The sequence below is a fragment of the Hemibagrus wyckioides genome, linkage group LG13, assembly GCF_019097595.1.
Source record: "Hemibagrus wyckioides isolate EC202008001 linkage group LG13, SWU_Hwy_1.0, whole genome shotgun sequence".
Taxonomy (NCBI): Eukaryota; Metazoa; Chordata; class Actinopteri; order Siluriformes; family Bagridae; genus Hemibagrus; species Hemibagrus wyckioides.
The window spans coordinates 22663777-22674546 of NC_080722.1; the positions used below are offsets into that span (position 1 = coordinate 22663777).

The 10770-nt window shown below is 37.3% G+C and overlaps 1 protein-coding gene across 1 annotated transcript; it reads left to right on the forward strand.

Annotated features, from left to right (window-relative positions):
• The first annotated feature begins 2212 nt into the window (after positions 1–2212).
• On the forward strand, positions 2213–10485 carry LOC131363313 (uncharacterized). Its single transcript, XM_058405705.1, has 2 exons — positions 2213–2586; positions 3590–10485. Exon 2 carries the CDS (start codon positions 3680–3682, stop codon positions 9122–9124), a length of 5445 nt encoding a protein of 1814 aa, XP_058261688.1. The 5' UTR covers positions 2213–2586; positions 3590–3679; the 3' UTR covers positions 9125–10485.
• The last annotated feature ends 285 nt before the right edge of the window (positions 10486–10770 follow it).

A 10770-nucleotide genomic window follows, 5' to 3' on the forward strand; every position in this document is an offset into this window, starting at 1 on the left:
TTTTGTACTATTACTTACTATCATTGGATTTGTATTTATTTGTTTGTTTGTTTGTTTGTTTAGTTATCTATCTATCTATCTATCTATCTATCTATCTATCTATCTATCTATCTATCTATCTATCTATCTATCTATCTATTAAGGACAGTATAAGTATTTTACAACAGGAAATATCCTTTGAATACTACTGATTAAACACAGCTACAAATTAAAACATCAGAATCTCTGAACCTTACTCATTAAAAATGGCATTTCCCCCAACATGGCTTACTGATTTAGACTCTGCAAACATGAATAAATAAACCACTAAATTCTCCTTATTTATAATAATGTCTAACGTTCACAGGGCTAAAGCTCTGTAACCTAGCTGCTTGACATATTTTGGAAGTAACACAAAGCCCAGCTCCAGACATGTCACCAGTGCAGGACCTAAAATAGATCCCTTTTGTATGGAGGCTTGCGAAGTGAGAAAGCATCAACACATAATCGGGATATTTCTGGACTGTTATCACAGATTACAAGTGCAGGGTGTTTGTCAAACGCAATTGTTTTGGAAGCAGTGATGCTAATTGAACAGCATTGTGAATTCATTGTACTTCTGTCATTTAAAATATTATAAAGTTTACCAAGAGTTTCAAGACCAACCTTTATGTGCTGTCAGTTCTGAGAGATGGTATGCTGTTTAAGGTACATCTATTACACAAATCATCTTTATTACCAATTAATTATGCATGCACACATTTTGCTATAGATTAAATATTCTCTCTAATACACAATCCTTTAATCATTTAAAATGTTTCCATCTGATGTTTATTTCTTTAACTTTGCAGTGATGCTAATGTGAAGCTAAGGTTAACTTCCAGTTTAGCATTGTGAAATATCAATTCGTCAATCAAAATTTTATAAAAGAATGCTAAATATAAAATGAATCTTTGACCAAAAATCTTTTATGTGTACTTCTATAAGGGTGACATTTAATTGAAATATACAGAATTTAGAATACAACAGTCTTCTTTTTTTTTACTATTATTACATCCATGCAAAATGGCGTGCTTGTGAGTCTTCATGGTTTTATGTTTTATTTTTAGTAATCAGTATATGGCAAAAAACTATATGTCTCTTGTTAATGTATTGTCAGTGTACAAGCCATAGCTTGGTCTACTGCTTTCTGATCCCATGTGGCTGCAAATAATGTTTTTCTTTACCCTGCTGCTTTGCTCTTGGCCCATGTGTGGAAATCTATCACTTTCAACACACAGGGCATGTCTTTGGCACCCAAAGCTCCTCTGAGGGAATGCAGCAGTGCTCCAGTTGTCCTATTATAGCCCTGCCTTCTTGCTTGGAATAAGACTTGAAACAAGAACCATTTGGTTGGATCAGTTGCTGAGGGTAAAGAGCCATCTGCCTTTCTACATCTGATCTGCCTATGACATGGCCACTAGCAGATAGTAAAAGAGCCCAGATTTATTCGATATTCTAGCTGCTGACACAGCCCAAGAAGGAGCTTTGTATTTTAAATATGATGGTGGACTTTCCCTGGGTGTGAAATGTGAAACTAATAGCAGGAATAGCAAAAAGGAGGTTAAATGTAAATTATTTTTTTTAATATCAATAGTTATCAACAGCTGATATTTACATTTTAACTATTTATATTTATTGACCTAATTTAATTTGGATTTCCGAATACTGTAGGTACAGTTTCAATTTGCCAGATCATCAAATGGACACTATTCTTGCCGTCCGACTGACTCATTGGCTGAATTATGGACGGCATTACAGAAGGTGGTTTGGCCCATTAGTGTACAAAATAAGGGGTGTTTGAAATAGAACAGCCTAAAGAGCATGATGTCATAAATAACATGACAACATAAGCAGCATGACATGGTGCAGTAGTGAAATAGGAGAAGACTTAGTCACTGACTGCGATACACAGAAATTTGTTTTTCTGATCATATCCAATAAGTTTGACCAGTGAGATTCTGGACAGAGACTGTTATTAATATCGATGGCTTAAGTGAGTGATAACCAAACCAAGCCTTTCAAGATAATCAACTTCCATTTGCCACTTATTTCACACTTTGTCCAAATTCCAAGTGTTACACTTGCTCAGTTGACGCAAGTGGCTATATTTGACTTAGCTGTTTGCAGGAGAAAAAATGAGTCATGCACCTATACTCTGTGAAGCCAATTACACCTGTACAGTACATGTGAAAATAAGGCAGCCCTGGATCTTCTTGAATAGCATATCTTTAGGGGGCTGAGAAGTAATAAGGTGACAGCAATGGCACTTATGCCCCCAATACCAAAATAGCAGATGAGTGCTCACCAGCTACTTCCCATGCTCCTACTGTGTTCTGCCTCACTCAACTACAGCAGTTATTTTGGTAGGCTCTACTTTGTATACTCACTTTCATTCTTTTTATCTGCCTGTGAAATTCTACCTAACACTTCACCACACATCCTTATGAAGAGAACTGCTGTTTTTTTTTTAAAGAGGTGGCTCTGTATGGATTTCTGAATGATTATCTCTGGAAACCTAGACTCATGTGTTTGCTGAAACATGGAAATTAGAAACCCAGTCAAAAGGTAAGAAAATAAGTTGCTTTATCATTAAATGACAAGCAGTACTAAACAAATGTAGTACTTTTCCCTGTAAAAGTACGCAAATCTTTTTTTGTGTGTGTGTCAAACAGGGTAGCCACTATTGACTTCCACTGTATGTAGTACATAGTACTGAAAAAGTTAGTAAGTTATTGTTTTTATTTTATTCCATTTATTGATCATATTTGAATACATTTAGTACATATATTTTGAATAGTAGATATTGCTGTTTGTGATTTAATTATTACAACTACATTTTGTATGTTTTAAGTTCTAGATAACTAGATAACTTTCCTGGAGGTGTATTTGCTGTAGCATAGTGTTTAGTTAAATGTACCTAACAGATGTATAGAAATCATCCAGATAGCAAGTTGATATAAAATTATGAGCACTGGAAAAGATCCAGATTCTTTTGGCTCCTTTCATAATGTTTGCTATGGTTTTATTTTTGGTTGTCGCTGGAGTCTTGTCAAGTTGTCTAGCATTCAAAATTACAGTTCTATCTCTAAGGATCCTTACTATTCTATTGGAATATATTTATGTTTTGCCTGGAATTGTACTGCTTTGATTTAGTTTATTACTCTATTATAAGTCTATTTCAGTGTCTAAAGTTTATGTCTTACCATCAGTGGTAATTGCAGTGGGGGTAACAAAGTGTAAACCAAAGTAACAACCTGAAACAATACATTGACAACAGGCAGGTCTTGTGCATCATGTGAATGCTGAGCTATTTTTGTTAAGCCCATGGAAGGGAATTGCTTATCTTCTTGCTTATAGTCATGCTGCTGCACATGGCTTATGTGTTGGAAAGGCAGATAGGCATTCAGGCTCAACTAAAAATAGTTTATGTGTGGCTTGGTGCATTTCTCTTAAATGTACTTGTGCACTTTAACCTTCTGGCTTAACACATGAGAAGGTTAAACCCTCTGAAAATTAGGCTTGCTTAAAATGATGGAATTTAATAATAATATGGTATCTGTTTTTATAGGAAAAATCATGAGGTAATGGTGAAGTACTGGTGCTGGCCACGTAGGATGTTACGGATATCGGACTGAAGTACGTGGATTATACTTTAACCATGAGCTGCCTCGAGAAACAGCATGTGAGCCATAAAGCAAGCATGCAGCACCCTTCCAACCTGGACAGCTTTATGGATGAGACAGATAGAGAGGTTATGAATCTTACAGACCGAGCCTTTAAGAGTCTGTGCATCGGTGATGAGGCAATCTACAATGACTCAGAACTTTTACCAACTCCAGTAGACTGTCACAAGCCACTAGCTGAAGAGATACCAAAAAAGGCTCAAGATAATTTTGCCTTGGATGTTAAGAAGTGTGGAGCTCATAGGCCCAATGGTATGTACAATAGACCAGGGCAAATCAAAAACACATCAAAGGTGTCCTCACTTTTTGCCGCTTTTGCATATAAAAAGAACAATGACACAAAAATGACAAATGGGGACTCATGGGACAAATCAACACTGCTTAGCATCCAAACAGAACTATCAGAGTTCTCTTCAGATTATCAAAACCACCTCAGAATTGAACACAGTGACCAGGTCAAGAGTCATCGTAAGAGCACTGATAAAGGGACTGTTAATAAATCACCCCAGGACATATCTAATTCATCACGAAAATCATCTAAAAATCAAAAAAGTAAATCCACTAAGTTGAGAAAACTGAATTCCAAAAACCTTTTCCTTCACAGTGAATTCAGCCCATTCCGGTCATGGGGAGACTTAAATAGGTTTGGACTGGACAATGTGGAGATGTTTCCATGCAGTAGCCCAGCTGGATTTTATGATTCGCCAGTTTACAGAGAACAGAACAATTCAAACATATTGCATGTACCAGAGCCAAATATAAGAGAGACAAGCCAAAGCACATCACCTCTGGAACCCCTGCATAAATCTAAACTCAAATTTCTACCAGTGCCAGAAAAACATTCTGAGCTAAATTTCCCAAAACTGCCTGATGTACATATCGAGACACTTCAGCCACAAGTGCTGCTGATGTCCTCTGGGTCATTTCAGAGGTGTCAGTCTGAAGGAGATATTTGTGCTCCTTGGAGGAAAAGTCGAAATAGGTCAAAAGGAATTGTTCAGCCACTTATCAGCTCACCTGTCTGTGAAAGGTTAAACACTGGAGAGCAGGGATCAGTACAAAATGAAAAGGAGGTTAGAACAGTAGAAGAAGCAACCTGCTTAAATTCAACTCCATTCAATATTTCACAGCTGTTGACTCCTGTCATACCCTCCAGACAGGGTACAGGAACCTTAGAGATACTGCAGTCTGTACAGTCACCCGCAGACCTCGATATCCCAGCACTCCATGAAACTGAGATTCGTCCATCACCTGACATCAAACGGGAAGGATACAAATCCAAGGCATCAAGTCTGTTATTTAATCTCAAGGACAACAGAAAACGGGTCAAGGCAACATACAGCCCACCAAAGTTTAAAGTTTTAGATGTAGTAGAGCAAACTAAACTCTCTCCTTTGCTTGAACAGGTTGTTACCCAAAATGTTCTGGAAAGCCCAGAAAATACATATTCTAAAACCATGTCAATCACTCAGAAAAACAGCTTGTATCCATTAAGTCCAGAGACTGTTGACATACAAAGCTTTCAATCCAGCGGTCAGGTAAATAACACATTGCCAGATGACTTTTTGGGACTTAGTCTACTGCAAGCTGAAAATAAAGGCTCAAAAAAGAAACATTTGGCCAAAACAACATACCCATCTTTAAATTTGTACCGGAAATCTAGTCATCAAGAACTGAATACTAAGACCATGTCAGTGGAGGTCCCTGGTTCTCATACTACAGAAAACAGAAATTCAAAACAGAACGTGAGCGAAGAACATTTGCCAGAGAATGATTGTAAGGGACTCCAAATAAAACATTTAACTAAACCAGAAATAACCAATGCACTTTTAATTAAACCAGAAATAACCAGTGCAGACCATGTTGAGATTGCAGACAAGGTACTGTCCGAGAAAACAAATGCGGTGGCTCTGAAGGAAAAACATTTTCCTACAGTTAGAAAGAACCACAATGCACAACAAAATGCAGGTAGTAGGAATCAAGACAAATTGAATGCAGGAGGAATATTTAAGGCAGAAGAAAGACCTATCAAATATAATGAGCATCACAGAAAAGAAACAAAACCTAAACATTTCTTTTCTGCAAGACAAAACAACTATATCAAAAATCAAAGATATGTAAATGTAGATGATGATGATGAAGAATGTGAATATTGGCAAGAGGATGTAATTTCTGCTGTAAGAGATGAGCCGAGAAAGAGGGAATTGAATGTACATATGCATAAAGATAAACGAAAATTACAGGATTCTATGGATGTTAGTGTTACAAATGATGCCTTTACAAAAGACAATTATGCCAAACCCTCAAAGAATGTTCTGGGTATATGCACTGAACAAGGAGTAGCCAGAAATGATGCTTTATCTATGAAAGGAAACACATCAGCAAAAATAGCACTGTTCACTTTAAAGGAAAAGCCCTCAAATACAGTCCCAGGCTCAGTGATAAAGAACACAGTAAGGGATAAGGATGAGCTATCCACAGTGGCTTTGGAGAAAAGGATTGCTGAAAGAGAACATGGAAAAAAGCTAAGTGATAGACACCACGGACAGGATTTACTTATGAAAGGAGAACACAAACAAGATTTGCTAACATCGGACCAGAAGGAAACATTAGGAAATGTCATACCAGACAGCCTAGGTCAGAAGGCCCTTTCTGATTTCCCACCAACTAGCCAAAAGGTTCAAAGCATGTCAGACATAGACACCAATCAGGGTGACTGTCATGTGCCCAAGGTAAAATTAGCTGAACCTTATAAACAAGAAGGTACTGAAAAGCACAGCCAAAGTAGACTGATATACACAGATAGCGACATAGATATTGACCCAAGCAATAACAAGTCAATGGCTAATGTAACTGAAATTAAAAAAACAGTGTGTATGCATAAAAATGTATGCCTCGATCAAGAAAGCTCAGTAGTCCAGAACAATATTGACAATAAGCTCATTAGAATTGGTGATGATGACTCATGTATTCAGAAAAAAGCTAAAATAGAAAGAATAAATTCTGTGAGTGAACAGAGGGCAATAAATGAAAGACTAAGAAAGGACGATGTAGGGAGTGTTGAGAGGTCAATGATATGTGAAGAAATTTTAAGCACAGACGTCAAAAAATCAAATCTACCAAAGGAAAAAGTGAAAGGCCATGTATCACCAGTGAAGGGCCATGTATCATCACTTATGGAAACATTCAACAGAGAACAAGTATTAGCAAGTTCAAATGAAAAAAGTTTGAGTCAAGTAGATGGTCTAATGGGCTACTCCGGAAATGACTTATTAAAAGAAAAAGCAATTTCACCAAAGGATATAATGGGTTTTTCTGAAGTTGAAGAACTTTTGACAGAACATAAAGCAAGAGAGATAGAATCAGACAAGGAACTATCTGAGAAAGAGTCAAAATACACCATGGGAACTGAAACTGTTAAGAAAGATGTTACAAGAAATGAAGAGGATAAAAAAGATGTGGCTAGGAGAGAAAATGAAGATGCTTCTGATATTTTGATAAAAACAGATCAAAACCAGACCAAATCCAAATGCCAAGGTGAAAGCTCTGTGAAATGGTATTTAACTGACAATTCTGAGAAATCTAATGAACCTGATCATGATTCTAAGAAGACACCACCCTCAAATTTGTTAAATGCTGATAATGCTCCAATGGATAGAATAACCCTTTACGATATTCTTAATCAAGCTGAAACTTCATCATTAATAGATGATAAACAATTAGAACAAGGAAATTTACCTTCCAAGCTATCAGTGGACTCCTCCTTTTCACACAAAACAGAAGAGTCACCATCTCTGAATAAAGGTAAAGAAAGAAAATGTGAACATTTAGACACTATTCATTCCAATAGCATCCCTGAAAGTAAGCAGCACCCTCTAAACGATGTGGAAAATGGAGGGTGGGTGCGCTGTTTGATAGAATCATCTCGCAATCTAACACCAACATGCCAGTCTAATGTCTCTTCTCCCACACTGGGAAAGCCTGCTTTATTTAAAGTGAAAGATAACACATTCAGTGCATCTCCTGTTACCAAAACAGTAAGACCCATACTCCATAAAACAGTTGCAAGAGTTACACAGCCATGGTCTCCTAGAGAAAGCTTAAGTGGGTCAGAAAGGGGTGAAGAAGACCTTTTCAAGGACCTTGTGGACCTGCAATGTCCAACTTTGTCTTTCACACCTGTCCAGATAACTCAGCCAATACAAGTTGTACACCGTCCATCCTCTCAATCCACCACTGACCTGGAGAGAACAGGGTTAATGGACAATTCCACAGTTCCAGAAGAAGAGGGGTGGCAATTGACTATAAGCTCAGATGGAATAGAAAGCCATGACATGAGTGCACTTGACACTGTGGAGGACCTTGCATTCAATAATGTACCAACAGACAGCATACAGGAATCAAAGGCACCAAGTGAGAGATCTGATTCAGCCTGTAGTGGTATTGAAAATCAGCTTCAGGGCAAGCCACCTGCTGTCCCTCCGAAAACAGAGAAAGCCCTGCGTCGTGCCATGAAGCTGACTACAAAGAGAATCCAGAAAGCAGAAGCTAAAAGTAAATCAGAGCGTGGCCGGAGCAGCGAGAAGGGTTCCTGTCAGAATCGTGAAAGGAGGTATCAAAGTAGTGACAAAATTCTCAGTAACAGATCATACCAACGAGAACATAGTATTCACAGAGCTATGAGTAATAAAAGCACTGAGGAAAACAACAGTGAGACATCTATGCCAAAGAGACACACAAGTGAAAGACTTGCCACAGAGTCTAATAAACCAAACAGATGTCTGAAAAAGAAAGATTCTGGAAGGAAACCGCATGACTGTCATAGCAGTCTACTCAGAATGGATGGTGATGCAAAGAGCAGCATGGCTGAAAAACAAAAAGAAAATCAATCCCATCACAAAGATCAGTTTGATACTCAGAATATAAATGTTGACTGTGAAAGATTGGGACGTACTAGTGAGAAATACCTACCACATAAGCTGTACCGTAGGGCTCATAGTTTGGACAGATTTTCAAGTGGCAAATATGAGCATAGGGTATTTATCTCTGAAGATCCTGCCTCCAAAACCAACACTGAGACATTAAAGACGCTCACCACTGCACAGAAAGCACCATTACGACAAAACAGCACTGAGCATACTTATAGCTCTTCAGCAAACAACATGGTATCACAGTCTTTCCCAATGACCCAAAGGAAGCTTCTGCAAGATCTTGATTCTGGACAGTACTTTGTGGTGGACATGCCAGTGCAGGTCAAGACAAAAACCTTCTTTGATCCAGAAACAGGAAGCTACGTCCAACTGCCAGTTCAGTCACTTGAAGGGTCTGTACCACGGGCACAATCTGTAGAAGTTGTGAATGCACCTCCACTGATGCTATATCATGGCTTTGTACCAGTGCCTGTGTCTTCCTTACCATAACCGTAATACACTGACTCTGTTGTTGTCCCTGCTTACTTGGACTAATTTCAAGCCAGTGGTATAGAAGAGTATGACAACCTTTACCTTTAAGCACAAAAGAGAGTCTCAGCCCAGCACATGAGCTGTGCATGTATTAAGAGAGCACTTTTGTTTAAACATAATCAGAATTTGATTGTGTTGGATTAAAATAGATGAGGAAAAGTAGAATTATGTTATAGACCAATAAATGGTCTTGGAATTAAGTGAGTCTGAATTCAGGCATTAGTATTTTTGTCCTACATTAATATAAATGTTTTGTACATCTTTGCTCCTAGCTCTGAAATGCTCTAGTTTCCTTCCTGCCTTTGGTATTGGCCATTGGAATTTTCTAATGATTCTGTATTTTGAGATGTTTGTCTGCATTATTATGTTATTGCAAAAATGTCTAAAAAATAGTGCTTTTCCCAGTGATTGTAAAAATAGCAATGTTCTTTGCCATACTTACTTTTACAGATGACAAGATGCACTGATTAAATAGAGAAAATTGAAAGCAGTGGCGTTATGTCTTAAATGACATATTTAAAAGTAAAATTGGACATTAACTACATATTTATGTAATATTTTGTGTATTTTGAAATTACTGATTTCATGAGGCTATGTTGCTGGCTTCATAAAATGTAAACCATTCCAATAAAAAGACATAAACTAATGTCTAATATTTCATATTAAGTAAGAATGGTCAGCTTTAAGTGACTGGTCTGAATAAATCTTTATTTAGGTCAATCACTGTCTGTTTAGATGTGAATCTTTTGTGGAACACAGTGAGGAGTTACTGCATGCTTATAATTAGCATGATATTCCACTTTCAACCAGCAGTATCTCTTTCTGAGTCTTTTCCAAGGGTGCATGCCCAGTTTCCAACCACCAAATGAAACAATGATCTTAGCAATGAATTGCTAAGCAATTGATTGTAACGTGATATATAAAGTGCACTGCATATGTTACTGGTCTGCATGTATCATATGTGTTTGGTACTGGAGTTCAAACATGTCAACCTGTGGCCAAACCAAGTGTTCCAATTGTATTATGTCTCCATTCATATGTAACTGCGGTTCTGCATCTAAATTGAGGATACTTGTGTGGATGAGAATGGCCAGAGTACACGTTATTTGTCCACATGAGGTTGAGTTGACAAAAAAACAAACAGGACTGCATGACCTGCATGACTGGTACTCACTAAAGCTAATGCTCAGCTAAAGCTCATGATAATAAAGTGAATACAGTGATAATTGTGCCAGTGTTGCTGTTTGCTAATTTTTTTTTTTTTTTTTACAACAGCTGGAGTGTAAATTGCCTCAGGATTTTTTGTTTGATTATAACTCATTATATGGGGAGGAGAAACATAAAATGATTTGATTGGTTACTTTTATTTAACTACTTATGTTCAGGGATTCATGATCATAAAAATAAAGCCTGTTTAAAAGCAATCAAAAGTTGATGCAGTTTAGCAAAAGATGAATTCCTCTTTTTAAGTGATACTGACGAATTGTGTACAGTTGGCTTACAAGGGGAAATAAATCACTTTTGATTTCACTTTGTTTCACATTTGTTAATGTATGTTCTTGATAGTAAAATTTATTTTAGTTATTAATTTGACTGATACCAAT

Excerpts from the sequence above, each read along its gene's own strand:
- LOC131363313 (XM_058405705.1), top strand. The coding sequence starts at position 3,680 with ATGAGCTGCCTCGAGAAACAGCATGTGAGCCATAAAGCAAGCATGCAG.